The following is a 27975-nucleotide window of genomic DNA, read 5'->3' as shown; positions in this document are numbered from 1 at the left end:
AAATAATTCATTGAAAACGTCCCTGAAGAGGTTAAATTAACAATTGTACAGTCATGAACATCTTTAAGATCATAGGAGAGATGTTTTGTTACCAACTCTTCGGTGAAGGACTAAATTTAGAAGATTTACACTCAGCAGACGTTGTTTTTATGTTATTTAGAGAACATCGCTGCATTATTCTAGATCTCAAAAGATATAATTAAAGAATATTAATCCACAAGCATTTTTACTTTTGATGGTAGATTTCTTGTTTACATCAGTAACAAAATCCATCTGATTTCGTTTTGACTAATACAACAAAATCGACAGCAGCAGAATTTTGTTAACAAAGGACGTAAGCTATCCTTCCCTTTAGGTCGAAAATCTCTGGCTTATTCCATACAAAACTAAATAATTAGCTCTTGGTTCCCGGATTGATATGTTGCATCTATAACTCAACTAATTATATCACGTTTTGTTAGCCTACTGTTGTTAGTATGATTACGTAGAAAATGTTTTACTGTATAGTGGTTGAGGAAGCCAATTAACTTAATCGAAGTTGTTGACTTCTATTGCCCATGACTTTGGGCAAACGTCAAAATAAAAATACTAACCTATAACACTAAACTGATGACAGATAGAACTAATTTTAACCTCAACTGAAAATATTAAGTACATTTGAAATCTATTCTTATGAGTATAACTATACAGATCGGGTTGAGAATGCCCAGATGTATTATTTCTAGACGTAGACCATAACAAATGGAGTTTCTTATTTAATATTTTTAGCACTACGCAAATGGTGAGTCGTATATTTGTAAAGTGAAAATTATATTAAATTACTGGTAGACTTCTAGGCTTTTATATTCCAAATATAGATTTCACAAATACAGTATTGTTTGACTATTTTCAAATCTATGTCAAAATTATATGTTCAAGCTAAATAATGAATTTATAATTAGATTTTTCACCTATTCAGTATCAGCAAATCACAAATATGGCTAACACAAGAACAAAATAGGACCTTGGTGTATTTAAGTATTTAACAAACCAAGTATTTAATTTCTTGTTAGTTAACTTGGCATCTTATAGTTAAAAATGTCTGCAGTATAGTAAGTGGCCACCACAGAAATCTTATCAGATACCAAATTATTGATTATTAACAATTATTAGTTAAATTATTTGTTTCATAACAGTCTTAAATGTAAAGTATAAGTTAGACTACATTATCTCTTGTATCTGCACTGCCAGCAGTTACCCGCCAGTTAGCACGCAGTTTAGTAGGTGTTGCCATGATCAAGAAAATGCGTCAAAAAGATTATAGTTATGGCCATTTTGATTTCATTGATTTCAGTATGATTTGTTCCATTATATGATTCTGCCTTGTATCATCTTAGTTCACTTTTACTTCTCTGATCTGTAGTATATATATATATATATATATACAGGGTGAGTGGCTCTTGGCGTGTCAACATTTTTTGAGTTATAATGCAATGTAAACGTGATACAATGGTGGTTATAAAAAAGTCTAACTCCAAAAATTAGGTCTGAAATGAATTATTTTCAGTTTTTCCAAAAAACTCGTGTTTTTGTAAGTAAATCTGATATTTCTCAGCAACGTATATATATATGTGAGCAAACTACATCATTTTTAGATTCTCCGTTAAATTTTCAATTTGAAAAAGTTAACGGTTCAAACGGTAAGAAAAGAAAATTAAGCTTCAGATCGATTCAAATGGCAAAGTTCCTAAGTTTCAGATATACTGAAATATCGTTGAACCCCATCTTTTTACCACACCCTGTACACAAGAATGTGTCAAGTGATATTAAAAACTTTGCCATTTAATAGGCTTTAAAATGGTATGCCATATGACCAACTATTTAGGTGTTTTGCATTAAAAAAAATCAGTATAGGTTAAAAGTTAACACTGAGTAGTCATAGGATGGTATAATAAACATAATTTTTGAGCATTAGTAAAGATATTATTTAATAATAGAACTTTAATCAATTATCAATAAGGTAAATGAAAATTAGAATACCTTATGAACACAAAACATTAAAAGTAAAATCATTGCAGTTCATTCTCAAAATGGCGACCTTCTTTTCTCACACAAGCTCTTGCTCGCTTTCTCATTGCTCCTACGGTCATTTTAAAGGACAGTTTTTCCCGAAGCCTTTGAGCAGCCAGACCAATTCTGCCTCGTAATTCTTCTTCTGAGTTTACTGGGGTGGAATAAACTTCCTGCTTAAAAAAACCCCACACAAAAAAGTCCATAGGTGTAAGGTCGGGAGATCGGGCAGGCCATGCGACAGTTCCCCCACGTCCAATCCACTCGGGATAGTTTTCAGTCAGCCATTGACGTACTGTTGCATTAAAATGTGGAGGGGCTCCATCCTGCTGGAATATAAGCTCGTCTCTTTCAACATTGTTCAAACCATCTAGAAGGTTAGGTAGGTCAAGTTGCAAAAAATCTATGTAGTTTGTTCCATTTACAGTTCCATTAACTTAAATATGTGAGGGCCAATCAATTGGTCGCCTAAGACTCCACACCAAACATTAATACTAAAACGCGTTTGAAAGGATTGTTCCCTTGTCTGGTGTGGGTTTTGTTGATCCCATTGGTGCATATTATGATAATTGAAAATTCCTGCTCTTGTAAACAATGATTTTTCGAAAAAAATGACGCTGCTCTATGTCTCTGTTTAGCAACCAACAACAGATTTGTACTCTAGGAGCATAATCAGTTGCTTTCAGACCTTGAACAGGCGTAAAATGGTATGGATGGAACTTATTCTTATGCAAAATGTCCAAAACCTTCCATTGTGATACACCTACGTCTCTAGCAAGTTGTCTACTACTAACTTCTGGATCATTCCGAACTGAATTTAGAATCATCTAATTCTACATCATGAACAATGTGTCCTACTTCGTTAGGTCTTTTGTGAACTGTACCTTCCTCCACAAGACGTTGATGGAGTTTTGAGAACACAGAATGACGGGGAAATCTGCGATCAGGGTAGCGAGCTTCATACTCTCTTTGGGCAGCACGCGCATTTCCATCACAATACCCGTAAATAAAGTGCATATCAGCGTATTCTCGAGTAGTGAACTCCATGGCAGCCTACACTTGACTAAATTGAGCAGAAAAATAGTTTATTGGAGGTAGAAGTAATTCATGTGGGCACTGGTCTTACAAAACAAGATAAGGAATGAATGTGCAATACTGGTGAAAGTGATAAGATAAGGAATTAAAACATTGATAAATGATGTGACCATTAATCCATAACTAGCATCCACAAATTATTTTAAACTGCTTTACTTTTTTGTAATCTTCAATTCCTTGTTTTATGAGGCAGTTTTATAAAACGTAAAAATTAAGTACAGTTGTTATTAAACTGTTTTAATCTTTTTGTAGCTTGCATGTTTTTTAATATTCAAACCGATAAAAGTACGTAACCGAATACTTAGCTATGGTCATATGGCATACCATTTTGAAGCCTATTAAATGGCAAAGTTTTTAATATCACTTGACACATTGTTGTGTACGGGGTGTGGTAAAAAGATGGGGTTCAATGATATTTCAGTTTTTCTGAAACTTAGCAACTTTGCCATTTGAGTCATATACAAGTGCCATATACGTTGCTGAGAAATATCAGATTTACTTACAAAAACACAGGTTTTTTAGAAAAACTGAAAATAATTATTCATTTCAGACCTAATTTTTGGAGTTAGACTTTTTTATAACCGCCATTGTATCACTTTTACATTGCATTATAACCCAAAAATTTTGTCACACCAAGAACCACTCACCCTGTATATATATATATATATATATATATATATATATATATATATATATATATATATATATATATTACACATATTACACATCAGAGAAGCAAAAGTGAACTAAGATGAATTTAATATCAGTCTTTAAATTTATAGTGAAAGTTGGATAGTAGCATTGTCTTTTAGACCTAATACTTAGTTTGTGATAAAAATGTAAAGTTAAAATTAACTACGTGTTTGCTTCTTTATAAACTGAAAAATATTTTAGAACATTTATAGCTGGAATTGGTAAATTCAGAAGCACAGTCCAACGAACTGTCATCTAACACAGTTCTTGCTTACTACTTTAAAGGGTGTCTTCAGAGTAAGATTCTATATTATGTTTTAGGACATTTTCTAAGGTAATTACTTACCTAATCACTAAAAACTACAATGGTTTTAAAAATAATTGTTATTACTACCATTATTAGAAATGCCAAGAAATACTAACCTTCTTTTATACAAACATATCTTTAGTTTTGAAAAATACTAACATCTGAATTTCATGATATTTCAAATTTTATTTGAGTAGTAATTATTATATAGTCCACCATAAATCATATAAGTTATCTATAAATCTTACTAAGTATATCTCTGAAATATGGGTTTTAACTGAAATTTTGAAAATTTTTCAATTATCTATCAACTTTAAAAAGTGTAAAAATAAAATGTACACAATTTTTACGAAAGTGTAATAAAAGTTCTATTTTTATAGTAAAAACCAATGCAAAATTGTGATTGTGTATGGTTTTATTTTTAATGTTTCATGGAGTAAAACATTTTTTACTGAAAGAAGGAGAATAATATTTTTATTTTTGTTCGTAATTTTTTATTATTACTTTGAATTTTGACATTTGTTTTATAAAAATGCCGTGTTTACTGTTATAAAATTTATTCATCTACAATTCTTTTTAAATCAATAATTTTTAGCAAAAAGTAAGGAAGTTACAGGCCTTATACTGGGATTAATAAAGAAAATTTAGAGAGTAGACAGAGAGTACAACATTAGAACACACAGTACTTACAGACAAATTCTCATAAAAGCAAAACCAAATAATGGTACTCAGTACATATTCCAAAAACTGTTAACCAGATAAAAGGTAGTTGCAGGACAAAAAAATACTTAGACAGGGCTAAAAGACTGTGCATTCAATTTAAATTAGGCCTTCTTGGTTGCCAATACTAAAAACCGAACTAAAAAGGATCAAACCTAAAGCCTAAGAACCAAACAGAATAGAGAGTTCAAATAAATCAAAGGAAATTCACAGTATAAAATTAATCTAAAAGAGCCAATAATAAAATAACAGTCTCCATTTCCTGGTTTGCTGTCATTTTGTTTCTGTTGACAGTCTTCAGTTACTTTTGGCCTTTGGTTAGTTGCCAGTGGTTGGTTATGTGAGTAGATTTTTTTTGTTCAGTTTATAATTATTACTGATATTTAAATGCATGTTTTAGAAAAAGTTTACATGGATATGACACACAACATGTTTGTTGAAATTATGTAACGTATGTCAACACTTTGGTATCATTTGTTTATTTTAATCAATATTGTAGCTATATGTTATGTTATTTATCCACCTTAGGAATAGATTAGATTGCAGATTTCAATATATAGTATATGGGTGTTCAGAAAGTAAGTACTGTTAAAAAGAAATTCAAGTAAAACAATTTTTTTCAACACAATTTTATTTCTACATGAAAGCCCAAACATTAAACTATTTTTCAACGTAGTTTACATAAATGTTCGAACACTTCTCGTAGCAGGTGATCAATTTGTCTATACCCTCTTCGTAGAAGGTTCCTGCCAACGGATGTAACCACAACTCCATGATGGTTTTCACTTCATCGTCGGTTTCAAAGAGTTGGCCGTCTAGCTCGCACTTCATGTGCAGGCACAAGTGGTAGGACAGTGCCAAGTCCGGACTGTAGGGCGGGTGATCTGCTTCGAACAAAATTGTCAAACCAATGTTTGAGTTTTACCAGCAGTATGGGGCCGACCATTGTCATGGAGCAACACAATTCCGTTACTGAGCATTCCTCTCTGGTTTTGAATTGCCCGTCTTAGCTTTCTTAAGGTTTTGCAATACCTTGCTGCATTAATGGTTTCACAGGAGAAAATCAATCAGCAAAACACCTTTTCGATCCCAAAAGACAGTGCACATGATGTTTTGTGCAGACATTGTTGTCTTGAATTTTTGTTTCTTTGGGAATTGCATGTGTTGCTGCTTTATTGACTGTTGTTTGGATTCCGGTGTGACATGACGGACCCAAGTTTCATCACCTGTCATAATTTTGTTTAAAAAATACTAATCATCATCACTGTACTGTGTGAGAAAAGTCAAAGCACTTCTGAGTCTCGGTTTTGTGCATGTCAGTAAACATTTTTGGAACCCATCGGGAACACAGTTTGAGATAGCCTTAACGGTCTGTAACAATTTCGTACAAAAGAGTGCGTGGAATTTGTTGGAAATCGTCAGATAGCGTTGTCATAATGAAATGTCTTCTCCTGGATTTTTTTGCCCTTACCAGATCATCAGTGACGAGAGAAGGCCAACTGCTCCGATTCTCATCATGCACATTTGTTCAACCGCCATTGAACATTCTAACCCACTTTCTCACCATTCCTTCACTCATCACGTCTTCCCCGTAAACATGTGGAAGTTGACGATAAATTTCAGTGGGTTTCACATTCCTTGCGTTCAAAAATTTTATTACAGAACGAATCTCACAATCGGAGGGATCACTAGTTGTCTTAAACATTTTAAACGTTCAAAGAAAACTAAAAACACAATGAAGAACAACTAAAATGGTGTGAGTCTATAGCCAGTGAACAAGGACAACTAGTGCGTATGTGCGGAACACTGATTGCAGCGCTACGGCGGCAGTAGAATGAAACGGTACTTACTTTCTGAACACGCCTCGTAAGTTTATTGCTAATTTTTTTAATCACTGAAAGATGGCAACTGACTAGAAAATCCTGTCACCTTCACAAACCTTCCATTTTCAAACACAACTTTAAACAAAAAATATAGCTTTATTAAGAAAATCGATTATGAAGTAATTTAAAATACAGTTTGATTTTTTTTAGATTATTGAATATGGAAGATTCTTTGGAAGTACTTCCCCTTCATCGATATGAAGTTTTTAGTGAAGATTGTTGCAATCTAATAAATGCAGAATGGAAACGAAGTCGTACAGCAAGGTAATTGCTTTAGTGTAGATATTAAGTTAGTAAAATTACACTGTAACTTAACTACGCATTAAAATAAATTTGTAAGGATATGTATAAAATTAAATTTTGATCTTATTTTTTTTAATGAATATATAAAATATTTTTAAAACTTTCTTTTTCTATTAATACCAGAGAGCCCTTGAAACGTTTTAAAGAGTGAATACATTGTTTCAACTCTTTTTGCCAGAGAATTAGTAATTTAATACATTCACTACTGAAGGTTATAGTAGTGGTGTGTGATGACCCTCATATTTCGAGCCGCTTGGTAGCCAAAGTAATAAGTGAAAGTGGTTTGAGAGGCTTGTCTACTAGAAATTAATTTTGTGTGAGAGAAACTATTAATTATAAAAGACCTAGCTTAAATCAGTATACAAACATGAAATGTCAATGGTAACCATCAGATTTAAAGCTCTGAATGACAATTTAGTAGGCCTACCCAATATGGCACAAAGGTTGGGAAGTGCGATGGCAGACCTGCCTATGCTTTCTGTCAGATTTCAAGCTCTGATGGTATAGTAACTGATGTTGTAGAAGGTGTGGGAGGTGTTTTGGAAGATCTGGCAGTGCTGACTCTTGGGTTCAAGCTCTGAATGATAGTGTTAAACCCAATCATTACATCTGCAAACTATCTTCTCTCATAGCCTGTTCGGTATCATGATCATGGCCATTTTTGATATGTGTTGCGCTATGGGTAAACAAACGAGTGCACCCCCCTTCCTATGATCACCTGGTACGCTGCTTCTGCTTGTTTTTGTAAAAATCAATACAAGATGACCATTTAATTTGTTAGTTTCTGCTCGTTTTTGTAAAAATCAATACAAGATGGCCATTTAATTTGTTTGTTCTGCTTGGCCTTCTAACAAAAATGCTCAGTTTAGAAAAAAAACATGCAGCAATTGGTCTGTTTAAACATTTTTACCAATATGTAGCACACTAAAAAATAAATTTATTGAATGATTTAAAAATCTAAGGATAAGGATGTTTTACAGTTATGAGCTTTGCAGTAATGTGTCATTGAAACAAGTAATGCATAACAACTAAGTTAACTAAGCAGAACCATCATGAATGAAAATGCTTAACCTATTGGATGATTATATATATGTATATATAAAATAGGGTTGAAACTGTGTTAACCTGTACTCAGCTGCTGTGTGTGTAAGTGAGAGAAGCGTGCTGAGGGCCCATAAGTAGTGGTGGGAGTAACATCAGCAAGGCATACTGTGTTTCTGTTGCCTCACTCCACTCACTTACTCATCCAATAGTTATTACATTGACAAAACAGACACTCAGTGAATGAGATTAATGCAATGCACATTGAGTATCAACAAGTAAGGCAGACGCTGTGATGCTGTGCCGGATGGAGAACATGTATTGATGATAGAGGGGAGGTGGCAAGGTAGAGGTGTTTAGTACATCTAGGTCATTAGTACTCACCAAGATCAATAGTACTGGTAGAACAGATTGAAATCTGATATTGGTACAAGCTGGACTGTAGTAACGGACTGATCATATAATGTATTCTGTTTTCAAACACAGGAGACACTAGCACTCAGCGGTTACAGTCATGTTTGAGTTTTGGACAGTAAACACGTAGCAATGTTCTCAGGATCAGGACTTGGTGAACAGTTATGTGACTTCGTTGTTGATTAATTAAATAGCCACATTTGCAATACATTCAAAACAGTATTTTATCAACTTTATTACATACTGCAATATTTAATGAACACATCATTACACACCGTTTGTGCAGAGTACATGTCCTCTGGCAATTTACTTACATTCTGCATAAATAGCTATACATGTGATAAAAATTAAGTAAATCTTTAAAAATGTTAGCAAGTTTCTCCGTCAGTTAATGTATTATACATACGAGTTTTTACATGGAAATAATTTTTCTGAATATAGAAGTATATATTTCCTTCAACATTGAAAATTTAAAAAATGTACCATGACTATACGCAATGGTAGTAATTTTCAGCTAACTTATTCTGTCACTATAACACATAAACTAATTAAACATATTTTAAGACGAACAGTATTGCAGGTAAAAAAGGTAAAATAAATGTATACTTGTTAGCAAATTGCTGTATTAATGAAACCCAACAGTCCGCCTTGATATGTCTATTTAACATCAAGACACCCAGGCAACAAAGTAGCACAGTTTGGTTACCCAGAAGCTGTCCAGTATAATGTAAATGAAGAGCATTGTCTCATTAAGTGCAAAATTGGGTGAATTACGACGTTTTAGACACAATTTTAAAGAACGTGCAGCAACTAAGGTTTCTACACGTAACAGCTATGGTGGGAAGGGTTGATTTAATATGAATATTGAGTTTAGCTCCATTTCACCTTCTGCTTAGTGGACACCTGAACTCTTATGATCTTCGTCTTCTGATGGAATGTTCTTCAGCAGTCTTGAGCATCAGAGCTCCAAAGGTATAAGTCAAAATACAACAGTACAAAAGCAAGCATTTCAGGGAACTAAATAAAAAAAGTCTTTTGAAGAAAACACCCCCCAAAAAAATGAATATGACTAAAGGCCTTAAAATACATACAGTCTCCAAAAGGAAGGCCTGCTTATCTAACCTGACTCAGAAGATGAAGCAACAGTGATTCCTTAAAGAACACTTATGTAGTTAAGTTTGACACAAGAAAAGCTTTTGACCTTTATGTTGTTTTGATTTCACTGGAAATTGATATAACATAAGGTATTTACATCTAACTTCTTAAGGAAATATCAGGATGGTTCTTTTTATTTTCCAGTTAGGAAGGGTGAATTGTTTATGTAAATAGAAGACATATCTCAAGTGTTAGCCGAAACTCAGATAACAAAAAGACAAACATACTTATTTACTGACTTAAGTGTGAACAGTTTTAATGATTTGAAATAAAGTGTAACAAATATAAGCTATATTATGACAAAATTTATTAATTTAAGATCTTGTTTATTTTCCCAACAGCTGGTACTTTGTACCGTCATCTACAATAATAGGCACATCTACAAAGTTTTAATTAGCCTTTACTCTTAACTTTGTTTTTACAATTTAATGCCTGATCAATAAAATTCTTTGTTTGATAACGAATACATTAATGTATATTTTATGATGTAACTACCAAACCAACTCAGCTGTGTTTGTGAACTGCGTGACCAAATAATGTTTTCTAAATTCTTCCCAAAAATTTGATTAAAAGTTGATTTTTGATGCTATTGTAAACAAATTGTTATTACAGTTATGAATGTCTAACACAATTTTTTCTGGTATTGAGTTTTGTTTATTGATAATTTTTTAACATGGGTGTTTGCAGAATTACCCATGTAGACTATAAAATAAGTGAAGATCACTCACTTGTATGTAATAGTCCTTGTAATTTAAAAGTTCTGGTTCCCTTCCATTCCAATTAGGTTTGTTGATTCTGTTTAATCCAGATATTTAGTACGAGATATCACTCAGTATCTCTTCTAAATTGACAGTATTAGGTTTTCTTATATTGCTAGTTTGGTATTATGGTTTTTGTTTCAAGAGTATTTTTAATATAAAATTCACTCAATAGGCAGAACTATCTTAAATTTTAAAGTTTCCTTCCATCTCAGTTTTTTGAAGGGTTGGTAATTTTGGAAGAATTATTTTATTACGCATAACCCCAAAGAAGATTATACAATTTTTATCTATGCATATATAGGAAGAGGAGGAGTTTGAAATGTTTCTTGTATTTGGAGTATATTTTTACATGTTGTAGGATGTTGAGTTTGAAGAAGTCTTGTGATAACTTTCCAACATCATTAGTGATGGTCTATAATGGAGTGGAAGTTGTCGGCCACAGTAGACTCTCCTCTATACCTGCTATTCCAGATTCGTGTTTTCTTGAGTCTGGTGAGATAAATAACTGTTTAAATTTGTCTATTATTATATTATATTTAAAATAGTAAAATACAAACTGTAGAGTGTCCACCATGTTGGTTGTATATAATGGAGTGGAAGTTGTCGGCCACAGTAGACTCTCCTCCATACCTGCTATCCCAGATTCGTGTTTTCTTGAGTCTGGTGAGATAAATAACTGTTTAAATTTGTCTATTATTATATTATATTTAAAATAGTAAAATACAAACTGTAGATTGTCCACCATGTTGGTTGTATATAATGGAGTGGAAGTTGTCGGCCACAGTAGATTCTCCTCCATACCTGCTATCCCAGATTCGTGTTTTCTTGAGTCTGGTGAGATAAATAACTGTTTGTCAATTTGTCTATACTTATAGGCCCCTACCCTTTTTCTTGTTTATATAAATGATCTTCCAAATGCAATTGATAGAGGCTTCATCTTGTTTGAAGATGACACTAACGTTCTCATAACAAAAAATTCCTTAACAAATTGAGACTATCCATTAATACAGTACCACTTAGAGCTTACAATTGGTTTAAAAATAATGGCCTTGTTCTGAACAAAGAAAAAACTAGTATAATACATTTTAAGGCTAGGACTATTGTTGGTACTAATTTAAGTCAGATGAAGTATGAAGTAGTTAATACTGAAGGAAACAGGATTTTTCCGGTTATTTGCCATCGTTCAGTGGAACAAAAAATCAGTAACACTACGTTTCAAGATCTGCAATCTGATCTCTTCTTCAGGTAAATAACTGACCTAATACATAATTACAAACTAGGTTAAAAGAAACAAATCATACCAAAGCGTTGTGACATGCCTAAGTCAGGAATCACAACCGCCATGTTGTGTGTCAACTTCACTAACTCTTAAACATGCACTTAATACAAATTCTTTAAAAAGTCTCCCTGAGAAAAGTAATTGTGAAGATATCAAAGAACTGCTTTTGGAAAGCCTACAATAGTGTTACTGATATAGTAGCATCTGTATAAAAATGTTATGTGCAAATAAATAATTTGTATTTTGAATTTGAATATTATACATAAAATAGTAAATAAAAATTGTAGTTTTTACCATGTTGGTTGTATGTAATAGAGTAGTAGTCGGCCACAGTAGACTCTCCCCTGATACCTGTTATCCCAGATTCGTGTTTTGTTTAGTCTGTTAAGATAAATAACGGTTTCGATTTGTCTATACTTATATTTTACTGAAAGTAGTAAAGTAAAAACAGTATAGGATTTCCACTCTGTTGGATGTTTCCAGTCGGAAGTATTAAGATTATTACTATTGAACTTTTATCATGCTGTCCTGTACATATCTTATTTTTATAAAATCCTTTATTGCATCTTGAAAGTTTTAGTATCAAGTAATTAATATAATAATTATTTAATCAATTATAGAAATTTGATTATTATATTCTTACCAGAGTTCAATTGTTGTGTTAATTTACAATGAAACCTTTCAATAGATGAACAATGTTCTTTATTGTCTGATGATAATAAAGAATTTTAAGCATTAAAATAATTATGTAATAAAATATTGTACCAGATCAATTTCTAGTTTTATTATGAGTATTTCGTTAAAACCCATGAAAATCCGATCAAAGGGGTCACAATGCACACTAAAGCAACCGTGTTAGAGGGATTGCTAATTATGTGATCAAAAAAAATTTGTAAATGTAATATTAGTAGCTCATCCATTACGATTCAATGTTTGAATATCTAAAAAGTATGCATGGTAAATAGGTATTCAATTAAATATTTAAAAAATACAAAATATGTTTTAAATACAAGTTGATGCTTATACGTTTGTACAATTTTAATGGGAAGGCTCCATGGTATGGTCTGGTTTGATGCTGATTCTGCAAGTGTGGGCGGTCAGGTAAACAGACACAATTACTCTTAGTTTAGATATTCTCCTACAACTGTAAAATCTGTTCCGAAAAACGTAAAAACCAATTTGAGGATAATATTGTGATTTACTTGTGCTATCTCTGATCCAAACTCAAATGTAAGAAATGAAACGTATCCTTAACACTGAACCAAAATGATTTTTATATATTTGGAGGTATTTGTTGAGATTGATGGTTGTTTCATTGTGTCATTGTGCTTTTAACAGTGGTGGTGAGCAAAGCGTACCGAGGGAGAGGCTGGGGAAAGTACCTCATGCTGGCAACAGAAGACTATGCTATCAGGTTAGTATTCAATTTTTAATTGCATTATAGTTTCATTTTAAATAATTTTGGTTGATTTTTTTCTATTATAAGTAATTTGTTTTGTTTGACATTTTGTTGTTTGGCAGAATGAACAATTCTGTTACTTTCTTCAAGATACCGTAACTTTAAGTATTAAGACATAAGACAAGCTTAAAAATGTACAGGGCGAGTTTTAATTAAGTTTTCCCCTGTACATCTGATACTCTATCAAAGTACTACCATTCAAGTAAATATTTAACTTTTGACTTTGACTTGTTTGTTATTTTTTCCCCCTCCCATCATCTCGTATCCTCCATATAGAGACTAACTTATTTTAAATGTGTTGTGTAATACATGACTTCGTGATTCTTTTTATGCCTAAAATATCATCACAAATCAATTATAATTATTTTTGTTCCCTAGGAAGGAATTTGAAAATTATGTGAGGACAACAGCCTTAATAATGTACATATGATAATTTGTTACTATACTGGATAATATTTATATCCATTGTATTTTAAAATGCTACAATCTTTGCATATGCATGTAAAATATTATTTTTATAGAAATAAATGTTCGTTTTCAATTATTTATTAAACTCAACACCGACAAAAAAATATGTGATGTCAGAAAATGTCAATCATCTCAAAATAAATTATTTACCACTACACGATGATTTACAGTAGTTTTGGTATCAATGTCATAAGAAATTTATAAAAAAAGAAATGGGGAGATTAAAAAACTCACCCTGTATACTGTTGAATAAAAAATGTTTGAGAGAAATTTGAGAAATGTTATGGAGATTTATGAACTGTTTAAGCACTGAGATTGAAATTTAGCAGAAATATTCAATTGTTGTGTAATAACAGAAGTAATTGAACGTTTGCATATGTATGTTATACTGTTGTTGAGTTATAATTAAAACATTGGGAGGTTACACAATTGGTTTGTTTGATAAATAGGTCTAAAACCTCATGAATAAAATAAAACATGCTCACATATAAATGACACATAATTAATATTTTCTTGAATGATTCTTTAGTGAAATTATCTAAAATTCAATTGTATTTAAATAGCAAACCTAAAATCTGAAAAACATGTTTGTTGAATTGTAATTAGTATGAACTGATTTTAAACATTCAAGTATAGCGGGTTTTTAAGGATATGGTAATAATATTTTATTTAAAACAGCACGCACTTAAAACTTTCTGTAAGAAAAATTTATATATACTCTAACCTTAAAACTGGTACATGTGTAAGTGACATCACCGCATTTGCGTGCATTCATATTATGTACCTTTTGAGTGAGCAGATATTCTCCTATTTCAGTAAAATTCACATGGTTGCAAAGATGAAAAATCAAACTTTGTTATTCTATCTGTACTGGCTTCAGTATTGCTTATGAAATCATATTATCAACTCAGGTAATATGTAGCAGTTGTATGAAAAAATATTCAACCTGTGGCAGTCAAAGTAACCTGCTTTTTTACCTGTACACTTTTGAAAATAAACTATATATATATATATTTCTGAAATGAGCGTAATATTTGGAAAAAATTTCTATTTTTAATTTGTGACCATACTCATTGTTACATGTTGAATTACTTACAGGAAGGAATTTAGTCATACTTTTTTTGTTATTTGCAAAGTTTTATGAAAAAAATTAAATTTTCAAATACAATTTTAATGTTTCTAGATTCTCTTTTCTACAACTCATACTGAAGAAAATGTTACATTTAAAGCATTGGTTAAGATTTAACCCTTGTAGTGTTAATCAACAAAATTCCGTCGCTTTTTGCCGTTTTTGTAGTGTTAACCGTCTTAACTTTGTCGGTCAAACATTCTCTCTTATAATCACTTCTTATAAAATACTGCGGTAACATATCGATTTGATTCATGCACCATTGGATTTGGGAAGAAAAATGCTAACAAAAACTAAAGTTTTATTCCTTTTCATTATTATCGTTGTGACGTAGCAAGTTTATTATTCTGAACCCCCCTGCCGGTATTGTTTACTTTTACGTCTGTGTGGAGCGGTGTATAATTCTAAGTTTTAGTAGTTTTATTCTTGTTTTGTGTTGTATTAAATGTGTAGTGTGTTGTTGGATATTGTAATAGTGCAAATAAATATATTTTAGAATAAAGAAATATCTTTTTACTGAAATCTGATAAATTATCGGCTCTGAGTAGGGTATTAGAGTTTGTTAGGCTAAAAGTCATTTCACATAATTCTTTATTGTTTTTCAATTTTATATTATTCACGCAATTCAGGCTGACATAAATAAAGATTAGCTCATTTAGTAATTCTGTGTATGTTGTGGATTTAAGCTACTTTTAACTGGTGCGCATTATCACATTTCCTTTTGAAAATTTGGTATTATTTCATAATTAAAGATATAAAACTATAAAACAATTGTTGTTTAATACAAACTTTCAAAAATATTTTATACTTTGTTGTATGAAAACTGTTTGTATAATTTTTGAATAATGACAAAAAGTAATTTTTTTATTCTTTTCAAAAATTGAGTTATGGAATTTATTTCATTGTTGCTGTATAGTTCATTTCATGAACATAGAAAATATACATATGAAATATATTCATATACAATTGTATTAGCACAACTTGTATTACTTAATTTTTACGTAGAGACCTGATTTTCATAATTTATATGCATAACCATTTTTTGTTTTATAGCTATAATGGTATTATATTTGTGTATAAAGTTTATGCTTTTCTAAAACAAGATGAAATTTGCCACAAAATGGCTATCTCACATTTACATTTTTCTCACAATAACTTGATTTGGTAGGCGTTACTCCCCAAATTTGAGAAATTCTTTTTGCAAAATTTGTATTTGTTAAAAAAAATGTATGACTTACTTTAAATGCAAATATTATTCTTTGTTTAGTTCTCAACAAAAAAGTTATATATATATATATATTTATATATTACTTTTAGTACATGTTTTAAGAATACCTTGCATGAAGCTCTAAAACAGTCCGACACTGCAGAATGGAATGATTACTAGTTGTGGGGTTAAATAGTTATTCAAAAAAATATTAATAGTAGACTTCAAATACTGCGCTACTTCTGCTGCCACCACAGTTTGCCACAACTGGGGTTTACGGTTCCTATGCTTAATAATTCTTCTTACCTTCTAGTTGAAAATGTCTTGTAAGAATTTTATAATATTTCAGACTTATGTTAATATTATTTATTTTAGCACAATGAAATATTACTCTAATTACAACTAAATACCTTACGATCTCTTCCAAATTTTTTCCAATTGCACTTTTTATGTTATTGCCATTGTTTCAACTCAGTTCAATGGAAAACCACTACACACATTCACACAAACATGTGCACACACATATAGCTTACTGTATAGACAGTTATGTACATAGAAAGTAATGTACATACTTTAGATGTAAATTTAATTCATTGTTTTCAGAGACTATTTTAAGAAACGTATTTCAATCCTAATTTATATTTTATTTGTAAATTTATTAATTTTAAACTTTATACTAAAATAGCATTAAAATAATATAATTAAAAATAAATTAATTGCATTTTCATGTACTAAAAAAGTTAAATAGTAAATAACTTAAATCACTTTGAAATATTGATGTGTCGTATTGAAAAAGTTGTAATCTAGCAATGTGTTACATACACACACTGAACATTCTCTTTGTATTAAATTAACATAATATTGAAATTTTATTGTGTTCTAAACATACTATTACAGTTGAAGGGTAATTTTCAATAAAATGTTTTGCTTTAGGATTTATTTCAACGGATCGAGTTGGCTTGTTTGAGCATCAACTTGTTTATCTTTCTTAATCTGCATTTCACAGTAAGCACTGTACCCTGTAGAATGGTATAGAGTATTCTCCTTTTTTATATGTTAAAATTTACTACCTTAGTTTTTCCAGTTGTATTAAATCAAGTAAATTAAAATGTCAAGTAAAAATTACTCCTAAACAAAGTATTAGTAATTTACTAACCACTTAGAGAGATATTTCAGTATTTTATTACTCCAATTGTTACTCCAATATATATCTATAAAAATATGTTCACTTTTAATAGTTAACAGCCCATCAATATGAGTATATTAACACTTGTGTAAATACAATGTAAATAATGTGTGTATTTGACAAACACTTCCGAATATTGCTTTGTAAATTATATTTCATTAATTGTTTGATGAGTATGTTTAAAAAGTGTGTTGTTTTGTTTTTGTATCTCACGTAAAATACTCTTATCTATATAAATATCTGAACTCAATCTGTGATAGATTATTAATCTTTGTTAAGGGGCAAAAAAAGCCAGTATCTGTCAGTTATGATTTTAAATTTTATATATATACATACAAAGTTAAACTTAGTACAAGTTAATAATTGTGTCATAAAGAGTTATATAAATTAAGCCTAAAAAAGAGAAAGAAAAAAATGAATTTATTATGTCTTATCACAGAGTCAAATCCAAACCACAAAGCCAATCCAACCAAGGTCCCTTCAAATTGTGAAAACTTTCTAAACGTCCCAAAAAAATAGTAAGGAGCTGTCTTTGACAATGTGCTCCATTGTCTAAGAACCCGCAACACAATCACATAGGGGGATTGAGAGTCATTCCCCATCTTGATTTCCATGTATTGCATCTGCCCACTCCATTTATATTCTAATAGGTTTTAAAGGACTCTCAGTCTCCTTCCGAAGGAGGTCCAATATGACCCAATCTAGTCATTGGATGGGCAATCAGAAACTTATTCCTTCCTTCAAACAAATCCCAGGAGAGGGCCCAGTTAGTGTTTGGTAAAAACCTTTTGAGATCAACTGGGAAATTGTATGTTGGGGTGGTTTACTGGACCATAGTCAAATTTCAGCCTAAGGGTAAGTTACCAGAAATACCGAATTACACAAAATACCGAAAGTGGACTCTTTGAAGAGTGCTTCCCTGTGACATATTTTGGTTGCACAATACTGGAAGTCAATTAAGGGGAGCTCTCAATAAGAGTGCAACTCATGATCCTGTTCGGCTGTACATCTATCTTTTGTACAGGCAATATTTAGCCAGTCGATAGCACAATATTCAGCAGCTGAGTAAACAAGACAAAAGTGGAATGCACAGAACATTATTGTCTTGGCTCTCCATGTTGAACCAGCAAGATAGTGTATAATATTAGTCTTTTTTTTTTACTTTTGATGCTGATTATTGAAGGTGGTTTTTAAAAGTGAGAGATAAATCTAAGGTAAATACTGAAGGTGTTCATTGTGATTTAGTTTACCACCATCAAAAAGGATGTTGAGTTTATAATTGTCCAGTTTATTGTTCACTTGGATACAGGACACTTCTGTCTCCACAGGTTTTGGACACTCAACTTCCAGATTTTAAAATTGTCTTTGAGGATATTTAAATGATCCTTGAGTGTTATTGTGTGCAAAAATAAACTTTCTCAATACAGTATCAGGAATGTCTTACATGTTGAAAAGTAGAGAAGCCAGTACTGAGGAAGGCAGTCATTTAATTGTCTAAAAGTGCTTTTTCTGCGACCTAAGCAAACTTTATTAACCTATAGCTTATTATTAAATTTAGGAGCCGTACAAGGAAAGGGCACAGAGGGATTTTGTTCCACCACACTGTGTCATAAGCCACGGAAAGATCTATAAATGCTGATAATGTTTTTATTTTCCTTTCAAGCCTATCCTCATTAATAGTAGTGACAGTCAGCACCTGGTCACAACAAGTATGACCAAGCCTGAATCCAGCTTGATCAATAGGAATGTTGGCATTGAGGACAGGTGAAATTCTACCTTAATATATAAATTAGCTTTAGTATAACAGCTTATAACAAACACTTAAAAATGCAGTAAGTTGATACCTGTCAGCTTGCTATTGATCTTTGTGTGGCATTGACACAACTATAAGATTACAGTGTTTGAATTTTTTAAAGGCGGAGGGAAGCTGGCCGGTAGTAAAGTTGTTTTATAGAAAGAAACTAAATTTTAAGTTTATAGCCAAATAGCTTCACAAATTCCCAAAAGATTTCATCTTAACAATGTGTAGTTTATTATTTTATCAGATCTTTGGCATGTCGACTTTGATAAAGCGGCAATGCGCTTAGATACTTCGCAGGAACTAAGGTATGATGTCGCTTTTTGTCTGGAGGACTACCTGTGGACAGCTTCCTAAGTAGGGACCATGCTTGACAACTGCAGCAGGTACAGTCCAGATTTTCTACAGTTTTTACCCATTTCTCTCTTCTGGCTTTGTCAAAAGAGTTTAGTAGAAGGTTGGTAGTTTGTGAAATACTGGTATTATTAATACCAGTATTGAATAAGTCCTCAGGCTCTTGACTCCACCCTGGCATTTAATCCTTTTGAAAGTCTTTTGGGACATGGGACTTTGGAACAGATAGGACGAAGATCATGAACCGATCATAGTTTCCCCATTTCTGGTGGAAAAAAACGTGATACTGGTCTCAAGTTTGAAAAAGATTCCCAATCAGCTTTTGTGAAATTTTAGCATGAGAATTCATATTCCAGCTGATATAAGAACAGGCTTATAAGATCAGTTACGAGAGTGAAAGTAAAGGTTGGGGAAATAACTATGGCACGACTGGGCTGAATAAAATGTATGACTATCTTTAGCGTCATACACTAGGAAGAAGGTATTATTTTCATCTTAGTTGATTAAACACTTGCCCATTCACATCATCTGCTCGGTATCCCCATTCACTCTAATGGCTATTGAAATCCCCAATCTAAAGGACTTTGCATACAATCAGCTTTTTTACGTGTTGTGGTCTCGTATTGGCTGTGTCATATTGCTCCAAATCGGTGTTCAAATAAGGAACAAACTTCCAATTCCTACGTCGATGTGTCTTATGCTGTGGAAATTGTCTGTAGTGTTGTTGGAAGTATACTGAGTGTTAGTGAAAGTACACGTTATATGTCACTAGAACTAGGTCTATATTTATCTCAGGTTTTAAGTAGGTTGAATGATAGTTCAAATTGAATATCACTGTATTGAAGGCTCTGATAAATATGGTTATTTATATCAAGATAAAGTTCACAAATGTTCACTGGATTCTCATCAATCACTTTGATTTTATTAAATTTTGAAATGTAATATTCTTTGAGCTAAAGCTTATTTTCTTTACTTACCACACTTCTTCGCAGATGGGGTAGTCAATGAAAAACAAAGCAAATCACTTTGATGTCAATTTATTTTGATGTGATACTAACTAATTGTACTCACTTTGCTTTGTTAATTTATTCATTAAAACCCCCCCATCGCCTGGTTATAACTTTTAATGCACTATTGCACAATTCGGTATTGCATCACTACCAGGTGGATCTACACGAGTACACGTCCTCCCTGCTTCAGCTCTGGAGACAGAAGAAAGATTCTCCGACTAAAACCCCGCGTATCGGTTCAAACAATGCTCATCCCCTCTCCCGTTCAAATCAGCGTCTTCACAATTGAATATAATTTAATTCTTTTCTCATAATTATTGAATTTTATCACGTTCACTATAATTGATCAATTTAAGTCTTTCTATTTTCTTTTATTATTTTTCTATCGCTTATTATTTAAATTTTTGCAACATGTGCTTTCTGATGTCATCAATACGCAAGTCATTTTATCCCACAATTGGCTTTTTTGCGTAATTTTATTTGGTACTTTTGTAAAAACGAATTTTGGTTATGTTTAACTCATTTTAATTATTTTAATTTGTTCCCGTATAAAGTTTAACATATTTCTCCATTATTGATTAAATAAATCTCAATTCCGATAACATGTGATTTACTTACGTCACAGTCTGCTAATTCCCCGCGAATATTTAAATGTCATAATTTGACCTGTCACACAACTCCCAAATATAAATTGATCGCATATTCGTTGTCAATTTATTTTTCTCCTCCAAGTAATTAAATCTTTCAATTTTTTGTTCAATTAAAGTGTTTTATTTAAATTTCTTAATAAGACCTGTCACAACTTGATGATTTTATTTAGGCAAAACTGTGTCTGATTAGTGGATATTGAGGTTTATTCTGATATTTGGTGGTTTATAACCATTCACTATGGTTGTTTCGGACAGCTTCACCGCTATTACAAATCACCACTACAGCTTAAGGATCACAGATACATTATCTGCATCCTGTTTTAAATGTTATGCCACACCATAAAATAAGTGGCCTACCACTTCTACAAGTTTGTATTTTGGGATATTGATCTTGCACTTTCTAATACACAGGATACATAAATGTTAATATTCCTTGTTACAATAAAATATTGAAAATTATGAATGGAATTGTTTAGGAGCCATTCAAAATAAAGCCTCTTGAAAAAACCCCAACTTGGTTATTAGGTTATCTGCATACACTGACCATTGCATTTTTTTCCAGAGAATTTAAGCAAGCTTCACCCCCCCAGCAATCTCTAACTCTGATTCAGTAGCAACATTTAAAATCAATGGATCAAATAAACTTAAATTGATTTTGTTTAAAATTGCTACTTCAAATGGCATATAATATTGACACTGAAAAAGGTTGAGACAGGTCAAAGTTTTGAAGTTGTAAAATCTGTATTTTTTGTTTTGAAACCCTTGTGCTGAAACTATGAACATTTCTGGTTTAAGCTCCTCACATAGAATAGTAAGTTCATCTAACTTATTGGTAAATTACGCTAAACGTATAATTTGTTACTGATTTCATTTTTCTGTGTTTCACTTTTTTGGAAAAGGTTAAATATAAGGGTTATCATAATGTAATTTTCGGATGACTGATATCTGCTATAAACAATAAGCCATTCATTATCCATTTCTTTTGGATAGTTTTTAAATCTATAGGCTATATTTGTACAGTTTTTGTTAGATTGATTTCTTATTTCATAATTTCAGGTAACTGCTCTGTACAACCCCAGATATGAGCACGCTAGGAACTGTTGGAGGTTTATGTTTACATCTTACAGAACATAAGGGTTTTTTACGATTCCAGATGTGGTGTACAGGAAATGTACTTGTCAGCAATGGACCCTGTTCCAGCATTTTACGCCAAACTCGGTTATACTGTTTGTGAGCCAGTCTGCATTTATGGGGGCCCTATCGTGAAGAGCCCACGGTCTTCTCCGTCCACTGTGGGGCCAGCCCCTCCACCCCCTCCACTGCCACAATTTAAGCTCAATGGAGGCTTTAAAAAAGTTCCAAAAACTTACATGAAGAAAATATTGTTTGAAATTGAATCATAATGTACTCAAGTTGAAATCTGTGATTATTTTTGTTTAAATTAATGTTTCTAATTGGCATTTAGTCGAAACTTATCAAGTGTTCATTATTTTATTTTGATAGGTTATTTTATTTGTGTTCATTAAGGACCTTAATTTATTAATTTTCAATTTCTTATACTATTTATAAAGCTTCTTTTTTATCAACTTTTGTGTTTTAGGGTTTAAGTTAGGCTACATAATTAATTTATTATTTTGTTATTTATGTTCTTAAGATTATTTATTACTGTATTTATATGTTATAGAGATGTAGAACTTATAATATACCATGTTGTGTAGTTAACGAAATTGCACATTAACCATCTAACTGGCAACATGATACACGTGAAACAAAGCTAATATTTGGAGAATTGATAATGTTCTGTGTATTTCTTGTGTTTTTGTTTTAAAATAAGTTATGTTTAACAGAAGAAGAAATAATTCAAGTATGTTTTCATTTCATTCACTACAATTTTCTTCTCCATTGTAACAAATGTCATCTTGAATCAATTATGATAAAATAACCAAGGGTTTTGTCCCATTCGGTCATTAATTGTGTTTTGATGTTTATACAATTGATTCAGATTTAGTTAAAATATTTCCTTTCTTACTGGTGAAGTGTCTGACCAAACTATTATATTTTTAAGAATACATACATACATTCATATAATATAATTTGTATATATATATATACATTATATATATATATATATATATATATATATATATAATGTATTTTGCATTTGTATATACATAGGCACATACATCTATAAAACACTTTTGAAAAAACAAACATCGTTTAAAGATCATGTAAGATATTGTACTTAAACTACATATAAATATACATTAAATGTATGTAAACGGCAATAGCCTAATTTATTTTCAATAAAGATTCATTTACAAAAAGTACGTGCTCCATTCGGACTCAAACCCATTATTGATTACTGATTATATATATTTAATCAGTACAAGAGTATGCTTATTTTTATATTCTGTGTAATCTTTAACCTTACACACATAATATATTAAATAGTGTTGTTCAAAGTTATAACAAATGTATTAACTTCATTCAAAGCATTTTCAAAATTTTATATTTTTTTATAAAATTATTAAAAAATAAGGATAGTATTCTAATATTTATTAAAAGTTTTTGAAAAGTGATGTATATAACAATCTTATGGTATTGGTTTTAAATTTCATGTAAATGTAAGAGTTTTACAGAAAGCTGAGGAAGTATTACTTTTCTCCCTTAGAAGGGTAAGGGCTTATAGCCCTTCTGGGAGTCTCTTGTAAGAATCCATTAAGTTTCTGACTACAGGAAAGTCCATTAAATTTCTGGTGTTGGTCTCTCTTACTTCTCGGGGCTCAGGAAGTTTTTCCTATCTATTCCTGACAATGCTTAAGATGACTGCATAGTACATCCAGCAATATTCTGCTGACTCACACCATTAATAGCTAAATCTATAGCTCTCTCTCTCTCAGTCACTCCTTAGTTCCTTTCTCTGTGACCATTCTTGTCGAACGCCTTATTTTTCTTTTGGCAGAGTCAAGGCTGTTGCACTCCCCCCCCCCCCCAAAGATCTATGAATAGTTTTGATTTTGAATCAGCATTTTGCTACAATGAGGTTGTAGATCACCTCTTCCACTTATTCATAACTCCCTTTCTTAAAACAAGTGAACCCACTTGAGGCACTAGACCTATATAGAGATTTCACTCGTTTCTTGCTAATAAGTCTATTCCCTTAATTTCCTATTGATACCTTTATTACCTGGACCAACACCAGTTCTAAATGATTGTGTTTTGCCAGTTCCTTTAGTATTAAATGGCGGCTTATTGCAAGCTCCACATCAAACTTTTAGAATCATAACCTTTGAGTTGCTTGGCAGTGTTAAGGAATGCGTGAGTAAGTAAATTCTCTTTGATTATAGACGTATTGTTTTTTCTATTTTTTTTTTTTAATAAGTGGTCTTTTTCCGTCTTACTAATGGTTGAATTTCATATAAGCTTCTTTTTTATTGTCACACAACCAACTGAACTATGTAATGTAATCTTATGGATTTTCCTTCTATACCGAGTGTTTTATTTAATGTGTCTCAAGTCGATTGTGTGGAAATAAATTACCATAAAATAGTGAATTTAATGTTTTTTCCCACAAAATTAACTTCTGAGAACAATTTAAAAAAAGGAATTCATAACCTTTAATTTTAAATACAATGTGTCCTAAAATCCATAGGTCTGGAGTTCGATTTAAATTTTTCGAAATTTAAACATGTAATATAATACCTTGGACAACTTTTCCAAACTATTATGTTTTTTATTTCAAAGTGGTGGCCAAAAAACTGTGAATTATAATATTAACCATAATAAATGCACTTGTGGAGATAAAAAAATGTATTTTATATTTACTTTTGCAATAAACTTAGTTAAGGCTATTTTGATATTGAACAAGACAATTTTCTCATAGCATTTCAAGTCCAAATTTTTAAAAATTCAAAATTATATCTTTTATTTTTAAATTCTAAAATATACCATATACCATATTGTATATCATTTTGTTTGTCCTTCCAATCAGATAACTTAAAATTTTAGTGAAGATTTTGGAGATGAGAGCAGTGTAATAGATGACATAGATACAAACTCCGGTTTCACTCTCTTTGATCCTGAAGATGAAGAATCAAGTCCAGAAGAACAGGATAATTATCTACTGGAAGCTCCCGGGAATTGGCCAGTTGTAGTGAATCAGGAATCTCTACGGAGTGAAACGAAATGAAGTGAATTGGGAATCTCTTAGAAGTGAAATATGAGCAGGAGACATACGAGGGGGTACCCTAAAGAAACCAGAATAGCATTGCCGTGGGTGGAGCTTGTGTAGTACACATTTCTACCGCTAAGCGAGTATAGCACAACTCATAGTCAGTTCAGTGCCACCTGTATTGTCAATCTGACTTGTTCCGTTTATCTGCAGTGATTGTTTTTTGCTAGTACTGCTTTGTTCTTGTTTCATTTTTTTATGATGGCAAGTTTTATGTGAACAACGTACAGCTGTGAAATTTTGTTTTCTACTCGGTAAAAATGCTGCTGAAGCTGTTTTAATGTTGAACACAGCTTACCAAGATGTTGCTATGGAAAAAACTCAAGCGTACGAGTGGTTTACTTCATGGCGACATGTCGATGGATGACAAACCTCGTTCTGATCGTCCATCAACTGACCGAATCGACGAAAATATTTAAAAAATTCGAGAGCTTGTGCTCACAGACCGTCGACAGACAATTAATCAACTATCAGAGATTAGTGGGTAATCTTGGAGCTTGGTTCAGTGAATTTTAATGGAATATTTGAGAACGAAAAGGGTTGCTGCCAAGTTTGTTCCTCGGGTTCTGACTGACAATCAAAAGGAACATCGGGAAACAGAATGTTTTTGGCTAAAAATGGCATGGTTCCGCAGCCCCACGCACCTTACTCACCTGATCTGGCATCGTGCGACTTTTTCTTATTTCCACACATGAAAAGGGGCGTGAAAGGACATTGATTTGGCAACATCGAAGAGGTTAAGAAAAAAAAAACAAGGGAGGAGCTGTAAGCCATTTCTTAAGATGAGTACAAAAAATGTTTCAAGCAATGGAAACACCGGTGGAACAAATGTAGTTGTAATGGAGAACTCCCACTAGAAATATAATTTGAACATTGCCAGAAATGTATAAACATTTCATAGTAAAATGTTCATAAATAAAAATGTCATGGCAATTTTGTTTTAATCTAAAAATCAGAAAAAATGTTAGAACCTTACAAACAGCTTATGATTTTACACAAAATATAAAGTCAAAGAAAAAAATACAAACAGCACTAAAAAAGTCAACTAAACTGTAATTTATAAATTTTAAAATTTAACAAGATTTTCCAAGTAATCCCACTTACGAAAAACCTCAAAACTTGAACAAATCTCAGCACTGATAAGAGACTAACTTCAGAACTTGCTACATATTATAATAAAATCTTATACATATATACGACGATTATTCCAAAAATAAGGTCTGATTCTCCATAACGATTTCAATTTGGCGCCAAGGACAAAATGTGTTGACTCCCAGCATCAGTAGTAAAGTAAAGTAAAGTAAAGAAGTAAAGAATGTCTTATTTTACCAGGCGAAGTTAGGGCTAAGAAGCCCTCTCTAACACTTAACCTGGGTAGTCAACTTTATGGAAAGAGAAACAACGATCAATAAAGCCACCTATTGTGTTACTCTGACTAAACTTTGAAGTGCAATCCAGAATAAGCAGTGGTCTTTTGTTGTCTGGAGTGTTGTTGTTGCATGACAATGTCAGACTCCATACTGCAAAACAAACACAAACTCTAATCAAGAAATTTGCATGGGAACAGATGGACCACTCACCTTACAGTCTGGACTTGTCACGTGTTCCGTTATCTAAAGGAGTTTCTTGGCGGCAAGTGCTTCGACATAGACACAGATGGTGAAGTGAAAGAAGCAGTTAAAGACTATCTTCGCAGGTAGCCAATTTCTACAACTTAGGCATTCAAAAGCTTGTTGAACGATGTGACAAATGTTTAAAAAAGTATGGAAGTTATGTTGAAAAATGATAAAGATATGTATAGGTATAACAATTAATATTTCTTGGTGATTATTCGAGAAGTCTTATTCGATTAATCAAGAGACTTGTAACACATTTTCATTGTTGCAGTACAAACAGCTAATAAGCCGCCATTTTGAAATGATAAAGATCATTAGGTTTTGTTTCTAGCATAGTGTTTGTGTTACAAAGGCCTTATAAGTTATGTGTACAATTATGTATATTTACATTTAAAAAAAGGGAGGATTAAAATTTAGATGAATAGATTTTGGCATTTCCTGTACCATTCATGAAACATTTCAAACTGTTTTCAAGGGTTGCTTTTTGGGAAAATCATGTAATTCACTATTTTATGGTAATCTGTTCTCACACAAACTGTGTAAGACACTTTATATAAAATAACCTGTATATGGATGTTGATTGGCATATAAGGGTGAGTTACTTAAGTGCAACTCATACACCCCACACATATTAAGATCATTTTCACTGTTTCAATGAAAGGAGTAAGTCTTCAGTCCATTGAATTTGAGCAAGGATGTCCTCCTTGAACGATGGACTTTCCTTAATTTGTACTCTAAAAGTCACAATGGATGAGCAACTTTGGATTTCCCCCTCTATTTAGTAGCTCATGGAACAAACCTGTCTGCTCCTAGTCCCTGGAATGGTTTAGGGACTTTGTGGTCTCTTCCATTCGGTATCTGTGAAAATTTCTATCTTGTTATTCAGTCTTTTAGATTAATTTGTACAAAGTTGTTGCTATGATTTAATGACTGGAATGTTAATATATTGTTTTTTGAAAATTTGGGACTCCATTATTTTGAAACCTTACAAGATATCTAAATAGTTATAATCACAGAAATGGTATCTGAAAATCTAGAATTTTTTAAGTTGGTTAGTAGATGTTATAACCAATCAGCTGATATAAATTTGATTAGTGGATTGAGAATAAACCTGCCTGAGTAATCCGTGTGTTTTAGTAGTCAGCTGTTTTTAACAAAACAAATTAC

The 27975-nt window shown here is 31.9% G+C and overlaps 1 protein-coding gene across 1 annotated transcript; it reads left to right on the top strand.

The window, feature by feature from the left end:
- The first annotated feature begins 530 nt into the window (after window positions 1-530).
- Window positions 531-27768, top strand: LOC124366249 (N-alpha-acetyltransferase 80). Its single transcript, XM_046822647.1, has 5 exons — window positions 531-781; window positions 6898-7011; window positions 10780-10913; window positions 13039-13114; window positions 22115-27768. The coding sequence occupies exons 2-5, from the start codon at window positions 6908-6910 to the stop codon at window positions 22362-22364; spliced, it is 564 nt and encodes a 187-aa protein (XP_046678603.1). The 5' UTR covers window positions 531-781; window positions 6898-6907; the 3' UTR covers window positions 22365-27768.
- Window positions 27769-27975: the final 207 nt, after the last annotated feature.

This window comes from Homalodisca vitripennis, chromosome 1 (assembly GCF_021130785.1).
Source record: "Homalodisca vitripennis isolate AUS2020 chromosome 1, UT_GWSS_2.1, whole genome shotgun sequence".
Taxonomy (NCBI): domain Eukaryota; kingdom Metazoa; phylum Arthropoda; class Insecta; order Hemiptera; family Cicadellidae; genus Homalodisca; species Homalodisca vitripennis.
Note: the sequence above shows the minus strand (reverse complement) of the source record. Positions and strands in the feature narration are given on the sequence as shown.

Excerpts from the sequence above, each read along its gene's own strand:
- LOC124366249 (XM_046822647.1), top strand. The coding sequence starts at position 6,908 with ATGGAAGATTCTTTGGAAGTACTTCCCCTTCATCGATATGAAGTTTTT. Across the intron at positions 7,012-10,779 it reads AAACGAAGTCGTACAGCAAG|GATGTTGAGTTTGAAGAAGT; the intron begins GTAATTGCTTTA and ends TACATGTTGTAG. Across the intron at positions 13,115-22,114 it reads ACAGAAGACTATGCTATCAG|ATGTGGTGTACAGGAAATGT; the intron begins GTTAGTATTCAA and ends TTACGATTCCAG.